The sequence below is a fragment of the Chrysochloris asiatica genome, unplaced genomic scaffold, assembly GCF_000296735.1.
Source record: "Chrysochloris asiatica unplaced genomic scaffold, ChrAsi1.0 scaffold00034, whole genome shotgun sequence".
Taxonomy (NCBI): Eukaryota; Metazoa; Chordata; class Mammalia; order Afrosoricida; family Chrysochloridae; genus Chrysochloris; species Chrysochloris asiatica.
The window spans coordinates 18264666-18286083 of NW_006408552.1; the positions used below are offsets into that span (position 1 = coordinate 18264666).

Below are 21418 nucleotides of genomic sequence, written 5' to 3' on the forward strand. Positions count from 1 at the left end.
TTTGTTGGTGCATTTCCACCTTTATTTCCTCTCCATTGAGACACGGTTCAGTGTATATATAGGCAGACCTTAGGGGTATTGATAGTATAGTGGTTATGAATCAGGCTGTGAACCTTAAGGTCAGCAGTTTGAAACTACCAGCCGCTCCATGGGAGAAAGATGAGGCTTTCTGCTCCTGTAAAGATTTACAGCCTCGGAAATCCTGTACGGGGTCGCTATGGGTTGGAACTGACTCAATAGCACTTAACAAAAAGGGGTATTGCAGGTTTGGTTCCAGACCATTACAAAAAAGCCAGTATCAAAATGAAGCGAGTCATATACATTTTGGGCTCCCCCGTGCATAGAAAATTATCATCTATAAAGTATGAATAGCATTATGAAAAAGTTTGAAGTACTTCTGAGAATGACCTAATGGGGTCAATGTGGAGACAAGAAATGAGCATGTGCTGTTGGGAAACTATCACCCATAGATTTGCTCAATGAAAGGATGCTACAGACCTTCAATTTGTAAAAAAATGCCATATCCTCGAAGTAGAGTAAAGTGCAGCTCCATAAAACAAGTGAAGCCCGTATCGTCTCTGTGTTTTCAGGCAAAATAAATAAAGGTTTTATGGAAGTCACATATGCAGTGGTGTCAGTTCTGTGGCGGGCTGGGGATTGGACACAGCTCGGGATGAAGCCAAGGCTGTGTTGCCCGTGGGCCTCTCTGCTGTGACCTCCAGCTCTCTGACTGTGTCTTCTCTCCCCTGCAGGACCCCGGAGGACCTTTCCAGATTCGTGGTGGAGCTGCAGCAGCGAGAGGTAGCTTTGAAGGAGAAGAACAGCACTATTACCAGCAGGTAAACACACTCTGTCTGGCAGGCATATTTGCACTGGCCGGAGGATTCCATGGCAGTGCAGCTGTCCAGTTACAGCCTGGTCTTTGAGTGTGTGTGTGTGTATGTGCTGTGTTAGGGCCATACTTTGTGCTGTGTGTCTCAGAACACGCTGGGCTGCTGGGGAGCCTGAGCTAGCATCTACATTCAGAGCTGTGCCGCCCCACTCAGCACAGGGCTGCATCTGTTTGCCACACTGACCTGTGGGCTCTGGTCGAGCACTTCATGATGTGAGAATCAGGACTTGGTGGTGTCAGTGTGTCTATCTCTACATGTGGTCTTTGCAATGTCTGTGGGCTGGTGCTCAGGTGGAATATCTTGGGATATCTTCCCACGAGGAACTGCATGCTCTGGGTGGGCGCCCCAACCTCTCAGTATCACATCCAGATGCAGAGGAAGACATCTGTTTCTTGGACACTGCTGTTTAGGACCCTCTGGCCAGTAGGCCCCCTCGTGTCTCTTGGCCCCATCTGCATCTGCTAGAACATCTGGAGCTGCTTTCCAGCCCCCGATTGTCAAGTGATTGCTCCGTCCTCCCAAGGAGATGGCTCTTTAGTGATTGACTAGTAGCCAGAAGGGAGGTTTTCCTGTTTGGGGACTGATGTCACTTTGAACATGGGTTTTCAGAAGCATCTGGTTCTGTTGGACGCGGTCACGTCGATGTAGTTGAAAACATCTCAGCTGGTGATGCTTGCCTGCTACCTTCAAAGCTGCTGTCAGATGAAATGGGCATTAGGAGCGGTTTGAAATTAAAGCACTCACATTTTGCCAGGCGAGCTCCTCATTTGACTTTGACGTTGAAACAGAATGATTAAGGGGAGGAACTTCATCTAGTCTTCTTCCCACCAGGAACTGCGTGCTCCAGGCTGGGCCAGACAGCCCACCTCTGCTGGCCGCAATGGGTGTGGCTGTTACCCCACTTCCCTGTGGAGTTGTTCTCTGTGTCAGGGCCCTGCGTGTGCCTGAAGTAGAGGAAATGGAGTTGCTTAGTGTCCCCAGGGCTTATGGGGACTAACATTCTTTGTCAAGGCTGTGGGGGTGTATATGTCCTGGGTTTCCCTCTGTAGGTACTCAGGATGAAGGCCCTTGCCCATGTGGATGGATGCATCCTGGGAGTGGTATTCAGGGGGAAGGCTGAGAAGGGGACAGACTTTAGGAGGCCAGAGCTGCTGTCAGCGGATGTTGAGGGAATCCAAATGTATGCCAACTAGAGGGTGTGGGTTTTGTGGAAAGCAGCTTCAGCTGCGGAGGTCAGGGCACAAATGGGAGTGGACAGTGGTCTCCTGTGTGTAGGGGTGCTGTGTCATGAAGCATGGGTACCACAGACAGAGCTTGTCTGTAACCCGAGGGCTGGCTGGGCAGGGAGTAACACCCACCATTTACTGCTTCTCTCTCCTCATTGAATTCTTATGACCTGCTCGTTGTCCCAGATGGGATGAGGCTGTGAGGATCTTGGGGCAATCAGCTATTGGGTGCTTGGTGTGTGTCCAGATGGCATGAGACTGCCGGGTTCCCACAGAGAAGGTGGGAGACACTGCTGGAGTTCTCCAGTGTGGCCTTTCGTAAGTCAGATGAGCTGACCTCTCAGTGGCTGAAGGACATCCCTACCAGCCCTACTGCTGTTGGATTCTAACTCATGGCCACTGTAACAGGGTAGAACTGTTACCTAGGGTTTTCTGCCTTTGCATGTGTGGATTACCAGGTCTTTATCTTATGTAGCAACTGGGTGCGTTTGAACTGTGAACTTTTGGTTGGCAGTTAGGCGCTTAACCATTGGGCCACCGGAGCACTGTATTTTTGGTGGGGTGGGGAGAAGACCCTGATACCTGGTAAGGTGAAATAGTGAATTTGCTTAACACAACAATTCAAGGCAGCTGAAACAAGTATAGCTGAAGTGGGCAGGAGGCGACTTGGCCAAGAGGCAGGAGGGTGCCAATCTTGAAGGCCTATATATGAGCAGCATTTTCTCTTCTCCTTAAAATTTTTGCACAATCTTTAAGGAACTAGATTAGCAAACTCTGTCCAGAATCACATGTGTCTGCTAGAAGCTGTAGCTGCCTTCAGACTTTACTCCCATCTGTGTAAACCCAGGGATCAGGCATTTTCTCTCTGCCTGTCCTTATCCCTGTCTGCTGTTTGCTTGTCCTCTCCTGCTAATCACTATGTGTTCACTTTTTAGTTCATACACATCAACATGCTATTGGTGGCTACTCGAAACTCGATTTGCCCAGTGCTGAGTATTTGTGACTTCCCCCTAATACTTTGCTATTATAAACAGCACATTATTAGGCTTCCTGTAGTGTAAGACCTGTGAACAGAGGGAGGGTCTCACATAGGCTTCGTCCGAACCACTGGATGGAAACAGAGCCCCCCTGCACTGAACTGAGCTGAGTCACTGGGCTCTCAACTGTCCAAAGTCACCATGGTAGAGGAAGCCCCTGGTGTCCTGGGGATGTGCACATTGCTCCTCAGGGTGCTGTGCTCCTGGTCATTGCTTCTCAGTGAGAGAGGTGTGGCACCACACAGCGCAGGTATAAGTCGCTTCATTGCGCTGTGCAGAGACTGTTACAAACAGAAGGTCTGTGGCAACCCTGCATCCAGCATGTCTGTCTGCACCATTTTCCCCATAGCCTGTGCTCACTTGGAATCTCTTTGTCACATGTATTTTATTCTTGTGACCTTTCAAGACTGTTTCCCAATGCTTGCGCATACTTCATAGATGACAGTCTGGTGTCGGCATTGCTCTCAGATGCATGGAGAAACCCGCACATGACCGATTTTCAGTGGAAAGTGATCCTGGCTCTGGATACGACCCACAGGATCTCCGAGGTCTGCCTCTAGTTATAATTCTCCACGTGGCTCCCTTCCTGCTCCCTGTCAAAGCATTTAGGCCATCCTCCTGGTCGTCTTGGAGTATAATCGGGTCTTGCCACCTCTGGCATGCCGTGTCTGCCTGAGTTATGGCCCTCTTGAGCCGTCCAGAGGCCAGCCAGGCTGGTGACAGGCACAGAAGATTCATGACACCCAGGGACTTGCTCTCAGAGTGTCTGAATGCATTTTACGCTGGGCCCGGATGCAGTTCTTGGCCCCAAAGCCAGCCAACCTGAGTAGCCTGTTGTCCTTGGATAGTTTATTGGCCTTCCCATGTCTGCCACCATGCTGGCTCTGAAATGCTGCAGTAGGTGTCTATTACAGTAGCTGTTGTCACAGCACCTTCTTCACCATTTCCCCGGACTCCACAGAGGCTGAGGAGGTCCCTTCTGTATAGCAGGTGATGTGACACCCGGCCACTCGTAGTTCAGAACTGGACTATTGTGGTCTGATTGTGGGTAGTTGATTGCCTGGCCTTTCTTCCTAGTCCATCTTCACCTGGAAGCTCCTCTGAAACTTGTTTAGCATCGCAGCCACACACCAGCCTCCATGGACAGAAGGGTGGTGGCTGCACATGAGGGTAAACTGACCCAAACCCACCGCCATGGGGTCGATTCTTCTCACAGTAACCTCAAGGCAGAGTGGGACTGCCTCATAAGGTTCCCAAGGCTGTCATCCTTATGGAAGCAGACTGCCTCATCTTTCTCCCATGGAGCAACTGATGCGTTCAGACCTTTCAGTTAGCAGGCAAGCACTTTAACCACTATGCCTTCTCCCTGAGGTTCATTGACCAGGAATTGAACCCAGGTCTCCAGGAGGCGAGATTTCTACCATGGAGCCACCGCAGGAAAACCTGTGGTGTTAACTTCGAGTCTGATTCTGATTCTGCCTTGTTCCCGCCTCAATGTCCCTGTGCCACTGACACCTTTGGCCTCTGCAGACCTCCATCTTCCCTGGGGCAGAAGGGCATGGCCACTGGTAATGTTGTCTCCTTGGAGCTCCAGGTCAGACTGTGTCCTGGCTCACCTTGTGGCCTCCTGTCCACTTCTGACCCTGTGCATCCTTCTAGGACCTACTATGACCTACCTGTCTCCAGCCCAGAGGACAGTGTGACTTCCCTGGGTTGTACTGAGGCTTGCTTTGTCTCCTTGGCTCTGGTGCCTGTCACCTAAATGGGAGCTGGCAGAAGCATCTCATGGCTGTCGCCCTGAGTTTCTGAGTGAGGTCCTGCATGGTGCATTGCTCACCCGAGCTCCACCACTGGCTATAGTGGCATCAGAGTGGGAGGCATCTTCTTCAGGCTGAATCCCTGCACAGTGGCAGGATGGAGCACCCTGAGAGTGGGTCTGTCCCCCTCTTTTTGGGATGTAAGGATGAAATGGTGCTGGACTTCCAGTGTGTCTGCCCTTTCAGTCATTGCCTGCGCCTCAGTCTGCCCACCTGTGAGTGGTGCACAGGGAAGTTTATGTACACGCTGATGATCTCCTGGCTCCTTGCCATCTGAATGAGCTCTGATACATGTGGGCCCTAGTCCATGCTTCCGGGCAGACGCCAGAGCCTGGTGTGGGCTGCAACAAGCACTCTGTGGGATCTGAGTTCCTGCTGCCCAGTGCAGTGGCTTCTGGCTCCCGAGCACTTGGGATGTGGCCAGTGGGATTGAGGGGCTGGGGTTTAATTTAGTGTATGGATTTAATTTAGTGATAGGAAATTGGATGGACCAGTGTCCACAGTTCGGCTCTGACATCACCTGTCAGAGAACATTCTGGTACACTCCCTGCCTGCCTCTTGGTTCTCTGTGACTCTCACTGTCTCTCTGTCTCTTTTCCTCTCTCTTTCTTCCCTTGTTGCTTTCTCTGCCTCTCTGTCTTTTTGTATTGCAGGTGGCCACAGACCTTCCATTTGTCAAAAACATAAATTTACTGTGAAGCACAGTAAATCAAGGCTTATCTGTATTGGTTTGTTTTCTTCATCTGTTTGCTATGTCTCCCAGTGAATATGTGAACTCCTGGGTGCTATAGGTGTTTGCTGATAAGTATCGCTCCTTTCCCAGGTCCTCTGTCCACTCTGGAGCACTGAGCCAGTGCAAGGACTCTGGGAATCCTGGATCCCTCTGTCCAGCCACTTGGTTATGGGCACCATTGTCCATGGATGCTGCAGAGTGCTCTTCTCTTCAACTCTTCCTCTGAGGATGCAGTTGAGGTGGATGGTTGCCCCTCTGGTAGTCTGCTGGATTCCCAGCAGCAGACGCCTGTTTTGAAACTGTTTGCACAACACCTAGCTGAGAGTAGCTAGTAGACTTCTGTGTTTGCTTTATATCTAAGTGCTGAGCTGCCTCTTCTCCTGCAGACAGCACCTGGGGGCCACCTAGGCTCCAGGTGTGTGGCCGCTATGACTCGTCTGCCCAGGGCATTGCCCAGTTTAAAAGTGGCATGCAGTTAAGCATGCAGGGGAGCTCATTACCCTCACACATGAACTAAATCTCCTCATGGAACTTGCAGTGTCCTGGGCTGGAGACAGCCTCCAGGGAGGGGTTCATGTATGTGGGAGAGTCTGTGGTTTGTGTTCCTATCACTACATACACACTTATACACCCATATACATAGATCCAGTGACCATGCCCAGAAGGGGGCTCAGATAGACACACCCACCCACATGAACATATATATATATATATATATACATATATATGTATATATACATACACAAATATCACATGCATTCACATATACCTAGATGCAATGGCTGCCCTAGGGATGAATTCAAATAGATATGGGTGTGTACACAAAGATATACTCATGAACACAAACATATACACATGCACATCACATATGTACATGTACTTCTGTGCACCCACATTCATAGAAGAGCAGTGATTGTCACCAAACAGGACTTAAAATAGAGGTGTGTGTAAGGAACACAGATATGCACATGCACACATATACATACATATCATATACATATGTACACACAGAACACACACACACACACACACACACATGCACCCACATATATGAAGATGTGGCAACCATCCCAAGGAAGGAATTCGAATAGATTAGAGGTGTGTTTGTGCAAATAGATGCACATGTAAACACACACATACATATACACATACATCATATACAGACATCTACACATATACACACACATGCATCCATATATACATAGATGCAGTGGCTGTCCCTTAATGATAAACAGAGAAAAGATTGGCATTGTCAAGGATTTCATTTTACTTGGATCCATAATCCACACTGATGGAAGCAACAATCTAGAACTCAAGTGATGTCTTGCATTGGGCAAATTTGCCTCAAATATCTCTTTAAAGTGCTAAAAAGCAGAGATGTCAGTTTGAGGATTAAGATGTGCCTGACCCAAGCCATGGTATTTTCAGTTGCTTCATATGCATGCTGGACAGTGAATAAAGTGATGGCAGAGAATATTGAATACTGATATCATGGACTGACAAAAGAACAAACAAAGTTGTCATATAAGAAGTACAGCCAGACATTTTGATGAACTTGACCTATACTTACGGACGTAGTAGCTCAAAATACCAACTGAGAGAAAAAGAGTCTTCACATCAAGTCTCAATCCTATCGCCTCTGTACACAGGGTTGATAGGATCGGGCAACTTAGACATTGGCTACTTAAAATGGGGGTGCTATAAAGGCATGAAGTGAGTGGCTTACAAGTTTTTGAAAGAGAGTTTAGTTTTAGAGTGCGCAAGGAAAGGTAGAATCCCCACTGAATAGTTGCCATCTTGTCTAGATGGGTCTGGTGAAAGGAGATGGGGATAAAATCTTAGGATTCAATAGTGAGTAATTGTTATCATGATGAATTGCAATAGCCACAACAGTAGAGGTAGAAGTTTTGTAAAAAATAGGGGGAGTAGTTAATCTTACTTTGCAGGAACAGAGAGAGGACTCTAGGACCTTCAAGGGAGAAAAGCATGAGTGGAATGTGGACCCCTATCCAGAGAAGCAGTGACACCAGAGATGGAGACAGAGATGAGGACATGGAGAGAGAGAGCAGCTGAGGACTCTAGACTCATGGAAAGAGAAAGGCTGTGTGCTGGCAGCCAGGAGGCAGGCTTCAGAATGTGCCCTTTGGTTGTTTAAAGAATGATATATTCCTTAGTATTTTTGTGTGCATACAAAAACAAAAACAACAACAAAAAAAAACACCAAAAAACAAAACAACCCCACCCCCACCCCCCACAAAAAACAAAGGGAACAGAAGCAAATACTGTTGAATGATGATGCATGGAGGGGATTGTAGTCATTGCAATGAAATGAAATACAATAGAGTGAGTGTAAAACCAATTTTCTCCTATATAAACTATTACTCAATTCACAATAGAAACTTAATAACAACAAAAACAAAACAAAGCAAAAAACACCCCAGAATGCTCCTTAGATCCAAGGGTGGTGAGACTGTCTCATGTACTTTGGCTGTGTCATCAGGAGAGGCTAATCCTTGGAGAAGGACATATGCTTAGTAAAGTGGAGGGCCACTGAAAAGGAGGAAGGCTTAATAGGATGTATTGGCATAGTGGCTGCAACAGTGGTCTCAAACTTAACAATTGTGCAGGATGGTACAGGACCAGGCAGTGTTTCAGTATTGTTATGCGTTGGAACCAACTTGACAGCACCTAACTATAGCAACACACACACACACACCCATCATACACATACATGAGTACACACAACACATATAGACAGTGTCTTCTCAGTGGGAAGGAGTTAGGAGGAGGCATTAAAAAGTTCATGGAAAATAGAATAAAAAAATGGAATTTTTCCATAAACTTTGTGAAGATCTCTTGTCTTTCTTCCTTGCTTCCTTCACTCCTTCCCTCCCTTTTGAATTGAGTGAAGGTTTGTAGAGCAGATCATCAGTTTTACATTTAACAAATCATGTGCTTTGCTTTATTGTAATGATTGCAATCCCTTCTGTATACCACCAGTAAGCAGTGTTTACTGCTTGCATTCCTTCCTGTGTCTCCTGCTCACTTCACCATTCCTCTGCCAACTACCCTTTTGTTGTATGTTTCCTTCCAGTCACCCATGTTGATATTTATCTACCCTCTAGCCTATGAATAATTTCCTCCCTCCCACCACCCCTACACATGGTAACCATCACAGAATGTTTTATTTAGCATGAAAATACTTTCTTAACTTTTAAAAACAGTGGTCTTCTATAATATTTATCCTTTTGTGATTTACTAATTTCAGTCAACATAATGTCCTCCAGATTCATCCATGTTGTGAGGTGTTTTGCAAATTCGTCATTATTCTTCAATGTTGCATAACATCCCATTGTGTGCATTTATGAAAGTTTGTTTAACCATACTTCTGTTGATGGACTTTTAGGCTGTCGCCATTTTTTGGTTATTGTGAATACTACTGCAGTGAACATGGTGTGCCTGTATCTATTTATGTCACAGCTCTTAAGGATGCATACCAAGTAGAGGAGTCCTGGTGTGGTGCTATGGGATAATGTGCTGGACTGCAAAGTCAGTTTGAACCACAAGGTTGGCAGTTCAAACTCACCAGCAGCTCCTTGGAAACCCCATACAGGGTTGCTGTGAGTCAGAACTCACTCGATGGCATTTAACAACAGCAACAACCAAGTAGAGGGATTGCTGGGTCATATGTTATTTCTATTTTCAACATTTTGAGAAAGTACCATAGCATTTTCCACAGTGTTTTGCATCATTTTATAATCCCACTAGCAGTCTCTCCATACCCTCACCAGTATTTGTTGTTTTCTATTTTCTGGAACCTTGTTATTAATGCTGGAGTAAGATGATACCTCATTGTTTTATTTTGATTTGCATCTCTCTAATGGCTAATTCTACCAACGTGCTTCAGTCTGAAATTGATCAAACATGCAATCAAGATGTATTGATCAATACTGGTGATTGAAATGCAAAGATTGGGAGCAAAGAGGAAGGATCGGTAGTTGGAAAATATGGCGTTGGTGATAGAAATGATGCTGGAGAATGCATGGTAGAATTCTGCAGAAATCATTGGACCATCTCTTTGATATCCCATGTGAGTGAAGTTTTACTAAAGGTAATACAGAAACGGCTGCAAGCATACATTGACAGAGAACTTCCAGAGGTTCAAGCCAGATTCAGAAGAGGCTGTAGAACGAGGGATATCATTGCTGATGTCCGATGGATCTTGGCTAAACGCAGAGAATAACAGAAAAATGTTTACCTGTACTTTATTGACTATGCAAAGACTTTTGATTGTGTGGATCATGACAAGCTATGGACAACATTGCGAAGTCTGAGTATTTGGGGACACTTACTTGTGCTCATGAGGAATCTGTACCTGACCAAGAGGCAGTTGTTCGAAGAGAACATGGGAACATTGGATGGTTTAAATTAAGAAAGGTGTGCAACAAAGTTGTATTCTTTCACCATACTTATTCAACCTGTATGCTGAGCAAATAATCCAAGAAGCTGGGTTATAGGAAGAAAAACATGGCATCAGGTTTGGAGGAAGACTCATTAACAACCTGTGATATGCAGATGATACAATCTTGCTTGCTGAAAGTAAGAGGACTTAAAACATTTACTGATGAAAATCAAAGAGCACAGCCTTTGGTATGGATTACATCTCAATGTAAAGAAAAGAAAAATCCTCACTACTGGACCAATAAACAACATTCTTATCAACAGAGAAAAGATTGAAGTTGTCAAGGACTTCATTCTTCTTGGATCAATTATCAACACTCACAGAAGCAGCAGTTAAGAAATCAAACGACGTATTGCATTAGGCAGATCTGCTGCACAAGCCCTTTTTAAAGTGTTGAAGAGCAAAGATGTCAGCTTGAGGACTAAGGTGCGCCTGACTCAAGCCATGGTATTTTCAATAACCTCATATGAATGTGAAAGCTGGACAGTGAATAAGGAAGATCGTAGAAGAATTGATGCTTTTGAGTTATGGTGTTGGAGGAGAACATTGAAAGTGCCATGGGCTTCCAAAAGGACCAATAGATCTGTTTTGGAAGAAGTGCAGCCAAAGTGTTCCTTGGAGGCCAAGATGGCCAAACTTCGTCTCTCATACTTCGGACATATTTTCAGGAAGGATCAGTCACTGGAGAAGGATGTCATGCTGGGTAAAATGAAGGGTCAGAGAAAATGAGGAAGACCGCCAACAAGATGGATTGGTCAAGTGGCAGCATCAATGGACTCAAGTGTGGCAACAGTAGTGAGGTTGGCCCAGGATTGGGCATTGTTTCATTCTGCTGTGCATGAAGTCACTATGAGTCGGCACCAACTCAACGCCACCTAACAACAACAACAAATGTCTAATGATCATGAGCATTTTCTCATATGTTTGTTGGCCTCCTAAATGTCTTCCTTGGTGAAGTATTTGTGTCCTCTGTCCAATTGGATTATCTGTCTTCTTGTCAATGTGAAGAAATGTTCTACCCATTTTATATAGTAGTCCTTTGTCTGGTACGTCATTGCCAAACATTTTTTCTCAGTCTGTGGATTATCTTTTTATTCTTTTGGTGAAAACCTTTGATGCACATATATGCCTAATTTTTAGGAGGTCCCAATCATCTGTTTTGAATTCTGTTTGTATGTTTTCAGTTATGTTTGATAGTATATTTATTCCACATATCAGAGACCCTAAGGTTATCCTAAATTTTTTCATTGATGTTCTTTATAGATATAGACTTTACATATAATCTACATTGAGTTCATTTTTGTATATGGTGTGAGACCTGGATATTATTTAATTTTTCTGCAAATGGATTTCCAATTTTGCTAGCACCATTTGTTGAAGAGACTATCTCTGTGCCATTTAATGAATTTTGGCCCTTTTTTGACAATCATCTGACCTTAGGTGGATGGAGTTACTTTTGGGTTCTCAATTCTGTCGCATTGATCTATGTGTCTTTCATTGTACCAGTACCAGGCTGTTTTGACAACTGTGGCGATTTATTAGATTTTGAGATCCAGCAGTGAGAGACCTCCTATGCTCTTCTTTTTAAATAATGCTTTGTTTATCTTGGATCTCTTTCCTTTCCATATAAAGTTAGTGATTAGTTTTTCATCTCTTTAAAGAATGATGTTCTTATTTGATGTATTATGAGTCAGGTTGCTAATCTTCTGGTCAGCAGTTTGAAACTACCAGTGATTCCATGGGAGAAAGATGAGGCTTTCTGTTCCTGTAATGATTGACAGCTTCAGAAACCCTATATAGGGTTGCTATGAGTCGGAACCAACTCCATGACATGTAACCATCACCACCATTTTTAGTAGCTTTTAAGTGGCTTTTAGTAGCTTTCAATACATTTGAATTTTCTTCCTTGCTCTTCCTATTTTTGATTTCTGATTTTATAGCATTGTGACCTAAGAAGATGCTTTGTAATATTTTGATGTTTTCAGATTTATTGAGGTTTGCTTTGTGGACTAACATATGGTCTGTGCTGGAGAATGTTCTTTGTGCAGTTGAAAAGAACATATATTGTTCTGTTGTTGGGTTGAGTGTACTGTATATGTCTATGAAATCAAGTTGGTTGATTGTGTTTAGTTCTATGTCTTTTTTGAGTTTCTTTCTAGTTGTGTCCTTCATCAAAAGTGGTATATTAAAATTTCCTGTGATTATTCTGTTGTTGTTAAGTATAGTTGAGTCAATTCTGACTCATAGCAAAAACCTTATGCAGGGTTTTTGAGGAGCAGCTGGTGAATTTGAACCACAGACCTTGTGGTTAGCAGTCCAGTGTTTATCCACAGAGGCATAAGAGTTGTCTGTTACTTTCTTCTGTTCTTGTAGTGTTTTCCTGAATTCTTTTTTGTGTGTGTGCTTTATTTGCTTTCTTTGATCTTTCTGTCAATCTGTTGTAGGTACCTAAGTATTATTCTTTTGAATTCTTTTTCAGTTAGTTCCATTACCTTTTCTTCCTCAAAAGCATTTGTTTTGGGTCTACATCTTGGTCATTTTTTGTGTGCCATTCTCTCTTATTTCTTTGTATTAGGTAAAATTGTCTTTTGTCTCTGGGAGATCGTGGTGTTTTTGTATTTGTATTTAATTGATGATTTTGTACGTTGCTGTGTTCTTAGCATTTTACTAACTGTCTTTGTGGGTTTCATTAGAGAGTGGAAGCATGTGCACCATTGTCTGTTCACTGTTTGTGCACCTCAGTTCAGGGTGGAACTGGCTGGCTGATGTTGGCTGCTGTCTGTTGTTGATCAGGTGGTGTAGGAGCTGGTATTGGCTCTTTCTTTCCCAGTAGGGACAACTGCAGAAAGTATTAATTGTGGCTGATTTCTCACACACTAGGAAGCAAAGCAGAATAAACAAGAAAGCAGCCAACAGTGAAAAGAGAAAATAATAAAGGAGAAAAAAGTATTAAAGAGAGGTTGTTGTTGTTGTTGTTGTTAAGTGCTGTTGAGTCGGTTCCGACCCATAGCGACCCTGTACAGGGTTTCCGAGGCTGTAAATCTTTACGGGAGCAGAACGCCTCATCTTTCTCCCGCGAGCTGCTGGTAGTTTCGAACTGTTGGCCTTAAGGTTCGCAGCCTGATTCGTAACCACTACGCTACCAGAGCTCCTTATTAAAGAGAGGTAGGGATCAGAAAAAAAAGAATAACTAAAATGATAAAAGAGGGTCAGGAAAATGGACCTATAAAGAAGAAAATAAAGGGAAGCAATAAAAATAAAAACAGGGAGAGGAAAGATGAACAGAGAGTAGGGAGAGTAGTAAAGAAAGTTCAAAAGGAGAGGGGCAAAAAGAGGGGAAATGAGAGAAGAAAAGGAAAAACAAAAGCAGAGATAAAAAGGATAAAATTCAAGGGAATGGAATGAGAAAAAGGAGGAGGAGAAAGAATAAACAAACAATGAAACAACAAAAGGGGAAAACCAAAACCAAGACAGTGCAGTTACTGGACCCAGAGAGGGCCAGGAACTCCCTGTCACAACCCTCTCCCCCACCCAACTCATGAGATCCTTGGAGTCACCCCAGAATCTCCTCCTCGCTGGGTCCAACTGTGTTGGGGTGTCTGCCGGATGGTTATCCCCACACCACGCCCAAACCTTGCTCCAGGTGTAGTTCATGGGGCTCTTGAAAGAGCTAGTTTTTGTGTCTTTAGGATCACAAAGCAGTTAGAGACAAGGTGACTAGTTAAATGCTGGTCTGGTGGCTCTGTGGGTTCTGCAGGTCTGGAGCCTGTTGCTGTTGTTATATGATGTGGAGTCGGTTCCGACTCATATCGACCTTGTACAGGGTTTCCAAGGCTGTAAATCTTTACAGGAGCAGAAAGCCTCATCTTTCTCCCGTGGAACAGCTGGTAGTTTTGAACTGCTGACCGTGAGATTATGAGCCCGATTCGTAACCACTACCTAGCCTGCCTGAATCCAGTCAGCCCCTGCCTCACATTGATGTACCTCCCAATTACATGGCTCTGAACTCCTGGAGAGCTGGGTGGGAACCGGCTACACCTCTGGTCTACACCAGTGGTGCACCTTTCCTGTCATCACCTGTGTGAGTTTGCTCTGCCAAGTCACCTTCTGTTGCCAAAGCGGCTCACAAAAAGTTCAAGATGGCCATGCCGCATTTGACCCGTTCACCAGTCAGTTTCCCGCACTCACTGTGTCTGCTCAACTTCTCCTCCCAGGAGGCACTCAATCCACTTCTGAACCCTTTCTTCCAAAGTTCAGGGTTCCAGGATTTTCATCTGTGTCTGTTTCACTTGTATCTTTGCTGTAGAGGGTCTGTGTACTGCATCTGCCTAGACCACCATCTTGCCGCAAGTCTTGTATTTAATTCTTACTGTAAAGTAGATTAGGGAAATTTTTTGGAGCAAGCACCCCCCTGAGATAGGTCTTGCAATATTTTGCAAAAAGTCATCAGAGAACTGTATAAGTGATACCTGAGATCTCTTCTCCGGGCAGCATGCCTTCCATGCTCACTTATGGGAGCACTGAGGACCCCATGGGTGAACAGGGCCCACAGGGTGCTGCTATCTGAGGTCTTCTTCAGGAGCTTTCCCTGGGAACACCCAGCCCAGTATGGAGACTCACCCTTGTCCCTAGTCGAATCCACAGCTGTGCTGTGGGCTACCTCTTCTTCTTGTCCAGAACTCTCAGTGGGAGAGCCTGCTACCCTTCAACTGGACAATTGGGCAGACTGTAGTGCCCAGATTGGACGTGAGAGGGGGCCTCAGCCTGCAGCGCTATCTCCTAGATCCATTCTTTGGATCCACCTCCTGTGGCCTTCCCCAGTGGGAGTACTGTTGTCAGGCCCATAAATTCCACGGCCAATTAGAGAGAGGGCGGAAGGGGGACAGAACCTCAGAGAATGAGATACAGTGAGGGAGAGAGAAAGGGAAAGAGAGAGAGGGAACGGACGAGATGGAGAGAGACAGAGACAGAGTGATAAGGAGAGAGGGAGAGATGAAGGGAGGGAAGGAGATGGAAGGAGGAGAGGATGGAGAGGGAGACAGAGTGAGGAGGGAGGCAGGGATGGAGTGGGAGAGAGAGGGAACTGGAGGGAGACAAGAGCAGGGAGGATGGAGAGAGGGAAGATAGGAAACATAGGTGGGTGGCCCTTGGCTGCAGACCTCTCAGGAAGGCTGTCCTGGGAGTTGTTTCCCTTCTTTCCTGAACAGCCTGGATAAGTCCTCTGTCATTCCCTAGCCTGTTAGTGAACCCTGAGGAGAGAGGCTGCAGCACTGGCCAGACCCTATTTGGTGGGACTGGGTCCTTCTCTCGATCCTCAGAAGCAGTGTGCTGTGTGACTTCCACCCCAAGAGTGGCTCGACCAAGCTCCTGAGCCAGTCCCTGGTGCTGCTGCTGTGGGCCAGGCCTGGGTGGGGCATGGGAATAGCCGTCTAAAGGAGGCCCAGATGCTTCCTCACAGGTGTGCTTGAGGACGACATTAGAAATGTAGACATTTGTGTGGATGGGAGAGAACTGCCCCTTGGTACAGACGCACATCGCTAGGCCTTCCTTCCGCAGTGTTGCTGGCTGGGTTTAAAGCACCTTTAGGTTAGCAGCTGAGAGTTGATGGTCTGCTTCACCCATGGACCTTATGTTCAGCACCTGGTACTCTGAATTTCCCAAAAAGCAGCATTTGAGTATGGTGTCTGTTGGGGACGGGACGTGTCTTGGTGGTGAATCCGCTGGACAACCTTTGAGTCCTCACTCAGCTGATACTGTTGCGCTCCCTGAGCATGAAGAACCACCTGCCAATTTGGAGGTGCATATTCTGTGTTTTGGGGACCCCTGAAGCTCTGCCTTCCTGCTGTGTCAGGTTTCTACTCTGAGCTCAGGACCTTCGCCTCCAGAGAGGCCCTTGTCTGTGGAGGCCACCTGGTCACTCCATTGTGTCATGTGACCATATATAAGACCTGGACATTCCCAACTGCTTGGGACTGCAGCAGAGGGTGGCTGATGTGGGCCTGTGCCCGCAGGACCCCTCTGGTGGCTACACCTGAGAGCTGCCCCTGCATAGGTAGGTGAGCTTCTGCACTTGTGTCAGTCATGAGGGCCGTAAGCTCCTGGTGGGCATGTGGTGCCTGTGCACTTGGCCTGGGCTTCCCCTCTGACTTGCCTCTGTGTGGTGGCCCTCTTGTTTGTCCCTCAACATGACAGCATTCTGCCTGGCATGCTTCCATTCTTGCCCCATCATTTGAGCTTGGCTCAGATGAACCGGAGTCTTACCTGACTACTTTCCCAGCACTCTATTTTGCAGGTTTGGGCTGCATACGTCAAGGTACTACCTCATTTCAGGATGTTTCCCTGAGCCTCCTCAGTCCAGGGGGTGAGGCTGTGGTCAGGGTTCCTGGCACAGTGGTGCCCAAAGGCTTCTCGGGCTCAGGAAACACAATCATGGTCAGGGCTCTGTGCACAGTGATGCCCAGGGCCTATGAGGGCACAGGGGATGAGGCCATGGTCAGGACTCTGTGCATGGTGCTGTCCCAGGCCCCTCTTGGGGCGTATGGACTGAGGGAATGCTTTCTTTGTCCCCGGTAGGCCTTGCCTGCCACTCCTGTTGCTGGTGTTGTCTCCTCTTCATTCTGAGCTGCATTAATATTTGACACCCTGACTGTTTTCTTGCATGTTTTGCATTTCCATATTTAAGATGGCATTTACATATTCATGGGCTTTTTAATAAGTTTTCATTGTTAAGGGAAGTGGAAGAGGATGAGATGTGAGACTCCCCTTCTATTCGAGCTCTGGAAACATCCTTCACTACAAATGAAATGAGTTCCTGGACCATTGGTTCTGTGACCCTGGCTGCCGAAGGATGGTTCTAGAAGCTAGTGTGTTCTGGTGACCTCAGACCCTCCCCTAGGTGGCCCTGGCTTTGGCACTCAGACTGGTGGGTGCTGCTGTGGACTTGGACTCTAGCCCCGTCAGATGGGTTCCCCTGCTCTTTTCCCACCCCTGTGTGTGTGTGTATGTGTGTTGACTCTAGTTCTGTCATATGGGGGTCCCCTGCTCTGAAAAACCCCCATGTGAATGTAGACTCCAGTTCTGTTAGATGGGGGTTCCCTGCTTTGAACTCTGCTTGTGTGGGTGTAGACTCCAGCTCTGTCCCCTGCTTTGTCCCACCCCCCCTGTGCCCCAGTATGGGCATGGTCTCCAGTGCAGTCAAACTCCTGGGCTCTGTTCTGTTGCCATGGGTGGGTTTCACCTCCATGTGTGCCGGTGGTAGAACAACTTTGGTTTTTTAGAAGTAGATCATCCGGTCTTTGTTTTGATATACTTCTGTGTTGACTTGAATGTCCATCATTTCAGCTGGCAGCCTAACAGATCGTTTGCACCGTCCTGGGACTCTATCCTGTATGGAAAGCAAAGTAACCCAACATGCTGCCATTGAGTGGAGTAGAACTGCCCCGTAGGGTTTTACTAATTGTCATCTTTGTATAAGCAGATCATCAGGCCTTTCTTCCTTGCCACTCTTGGGTTGGTTTGAAATACTAATCTTTTAAATTTTTCATTGTGAATTAAGTGAAGGTTTATAGACAAGATTAGATCATCAGCGTTACATTCAACAAATCATACACTTTGTTTCATCTCAATGATTACTTCAGCTGTTCCATGGAAGAAAAATGAGGCTTTGCGCTCCCATAAAGATTTACAGCTTGGAAAACCCTATATGGGGTCACTAAGAGTCGGAACTGACTCCACGGCGCACAACCACCATGTAACAATTGTTGTTGTGAGACTATCTTGGTCGTCTACCTTGGTGAGATTACCTTGCCAATACTATCATCACCCCCCATAAACCCACCTGTTGTTTGGCTAAAAATTGGGCCATGAGAGTGAGTTCCATTGCAGACCTGAAGGGTGGTTGAGGGCCCCAGTCTCAGGTTCCTCTAGTCTCTTTTTGGCCATGAAACACTAACCTTTTGGTTAGCAGTCGAGCACTTAGCCCTTCTGCCACCAGGCCTCCTTCACCCTGTATGTCGTAAGTTCTAAATAGAAGTCCTGGGACCAGGTTGCTGTCAGCATAAGAAGGTGCAGCCATGTGACCCAGGGGGCTAGTATGGAGGCAGGTCCTTGTTTGTGTTCTTGACCATGATTAGACTTGCCTTAAACTCCAAAATCCAACCAAACCTCCCGCCGAGTCAGTTCTAGCTCATCGGGGCCCTGCAAGACAGAGTAGAACTGCCCCATAGGGTTTCCAGGGTTATAAAAATTCATGGGAGCAGACTGCTTCATCTTTCTTCCAAAGAGCAACTGGTGGGTTCAAGCCGCTGAACTTTTGGTTAGCACCCCATCACTTTATCCACTGTGCCACTTTCCTCAATGAGTTGGAAATACATTCACACCCCAACCCCCCCATCTCACGTGTCTCCCTCCGTTTTGTCAAATATGCTTGTTTCCTAGAGCTCTCTGGGCTCAAGTAGCTCCCTCCCTGGCCACTTGGCACGGCTGCTGCCTCTTCATTAGATGTCGAGGGCTGTAGAATAAGCAGGAGCCTGTGGGGGACTGTCATGCCTGCAGTCGCCCACGCATTGCTGGAGCATAAGAGGGAAGCGGCCTCTCTCTGGGCCTGTGTGTCCTCTTTTAATCCCCTTCAGGACCCACCTTCAGCTTCCCTGCATTCTCACCCTTTACAGTGCTGGCTTTCACATCGACAATCACAGTGAAGCTCTGGTGGCCCCCCAGGGCCCACAGGGCAGGATGGGTAGCAAATGGGCAGCAAACTTGGCTGGGTCTCAGGCCCACAGTTGTGTGACTGTGGACACTTGACCTTGTGCCTCTGCTATTGGGGATAACTCTGCAGGGTGTCCCTGCCATCATCCCTGTGCTATCCCTTCAGGGTGGGGGACCCTGGGCAGATTTTATTCTGGTGATCCCAGCCCTAAGTGGGTCTATGTTGTTGTTGTTATGTGCCGTGGAGTCGGTTCCAACTCATAGCGACCCTGTACAGGGTTTCCGAGGCTGTAAATCTTAACGGGAGCAGAAAGCCTCATCTTTCTCCTATGGAACAGCTGGTAGTTTCGAACTGCTGACCTTGTGGTTCGCAGCCCAATTCGTAACCACTGCGCTACCAGAGCTCCATAGCAGAGTGTTATGAGGAGTAAAAATGAGGATCTGCACCAAACTGGTTCCTGGGAGGTGGAGTCCATTATTTCTGCCACTAGTCACTGCCCGTATGACACACCCTGCTGCCCTTCCCCGGGCACACACTCCTCCTTCTCTGCTGGGCTCAATGATTTATTTTAATGGCCACACAGGACTCAGACTACATTCACAGTTACATGGTTTATTATGGGAATAACAGGCTACAGCTAAGGATCAGGATTACTTGGAAGTAACAGAAACAGCTCAGCTGAGGATCAGAGTACACATGGGTAGCTACATCCCTCTCTTGTGCACTGCAGGACCTCTCTCTGCTGCTGTCTGCTGTGGGCCTCCCTGCCGATAGCTGACCCAGCTCACAGCTAGTGTAGCTGCTTTGGGACTGCACTACTCCCTCAGGGCTTCACTTCTCTGCCAGCCTAGGCCTTAACCTGTAAGCTGTCTTGGTTGCAACTTTTTGCTGCTTGAGGGTATGGTTCTGTGTCCCCAAGGACATGCTCCCCTCTTATCTTATTCACCTAGATCTACAATTGCAGAAACACCACAAGGGAGTGGCTTTAGCAAGCAGAAATTTATTCTAAGTCTAGAAAGCTAGAAGTCTGAATTCAGGGCCAGCTCCAGGAGAAGTCTGTGTCTCTGTGTGTCTCCTGGGTCTAGGAGGTTCTTAGCACAGAGACCCTGAGTACAAAGGATATGCTAGACTCCCAGCTCTCCTTTCTTGCTGTAGTAGTAGGTCCTTCTCTTTCTGTTCATGTCTCTCTCCTTTTATCTCATTAGGTAACAGGTGATGCAGGCCACACCGCAGGGACACTCTTACCTCAGGTCAGGGCTGTGACTTCTCCTCATGACTGATTATCATCAAATCACATCATGGGAGATGATTACACCATTACAGAACTATCAAACCACTGGGAATCATGGCCCAGCCAAGTTGACACAGATTTTGGGGTGAGGGTGGGGCACAACCCAATCTGTGACACCTTCCCAAGAGGCCAGCCACATAAAGAAATTCATTGGTCCGGAGAGCTGTACTGGAGGCTGGTGTTGAGTCTGGTCTTTATAGCAGGGGGAGGGGGTGTAGTGAGAGCTGGGTATCACCCAGGGGGTGGGATGGTGTTATCTCCCATTATGGTGGTGCTGGGCTGGGCTGGAGGTGATCGGGGCAAGTTACTAAAGGGAAGGCAGGTGAGGCCCCTGCAGCTTGCTATCCTGTGAGGCTCCTGCCCAAACATAGTGCTGAACCTGGAGAGACCAGGGTTTCTGGGCCCCTGTCCTGAGGAAGCAGCCAGAAAAGGTGGTGTAGTCTGAATTTGCCCAGGCAGTTGGACAAATGCAGGGGAGAGAGTAATACTTGAATATTATTTATTGTTGTATTAGCAAAGAAGGGAAGGGGCAGGGAGGGAGCTGTTTGCCTGACCCCTTGAAATGTCTGCTTTCTTGTTTATTTTCAAGGAGCTACCAGCCTCTGCTTAGAAACTCTATACAGGTTCACCATGAATGTCATAGCACAGGGGGCAGATGTCTGACAAGACTGGGAGTTGGTCTTATTGCCTTGGAACCATGGACACAGGCCCAGAAATGGGGTTCTGGACGACCAGTCCCTGAATGTAGGTTTTTGGACCTGGGGTCCTGGGTGTGGGGCCCTGGATGTGGGCTCCTGTATGTAGTGGAGTGCTGAATGTGTTGGGGTCTTAGATATGTTGTGCTAAAGATGAACCCTGTCCCTGGACATTTTGGGGTTCTAGGCACAGTAGGTTCCTGGATGATTTGGAGTCTGGGGACACTGGAGCCTTGGGCATGGGATCTTGGTCTTGGAGTCTAGTCCACGGTCGGCACTTCAGCACCTGGAGCACCATCTCCTGAAGCATGAATGGGCCTCTTGTTCACCCTCCTCCCAGCCCTAGTTGTTTTGTGAGAATTTCCCCAACCCTGCTGTGCCGTGAAGCCCAGTTACCGGCCGCTAGTTCTGGAGATGAAGCCTAGGGAAAACATATTGATTCTTGATGGACAAGGATAGGGAGCTTTGCTTTGTGACTGACAAAGCATGAAATGGGCCGTTCAGAGCTCACCAGAGGGGACAGGCAGGTGATTGCAGGTCTAGTGCTGGTGTGGTAG

General features: G+C 46.9%; 1 protein-coding gene across 1 annotated transcript in view; it reads left to right on the forward strand.

Moving 5' to 3' along the window:
- The window catches only part of MAD1L1 (MAD1 mitotic arrest deficient-like 1 (yeast)), a 361165-nt gene that overhangs the window by 62983 nt on the left and 276764 nt on the right, over nucleotides 1-21418 (forward strand). Inside the window, exon 9 of the mRNA XM_006859789.1 lies at nucleotides 753-839. Coding sequence (XP_006859851.1) covers nucleotides 753-839 — 87 coding nt within the window. The remainder of the gene's footprint in view (nucleotides 1-752; nucleotides 840-21418) is intronic.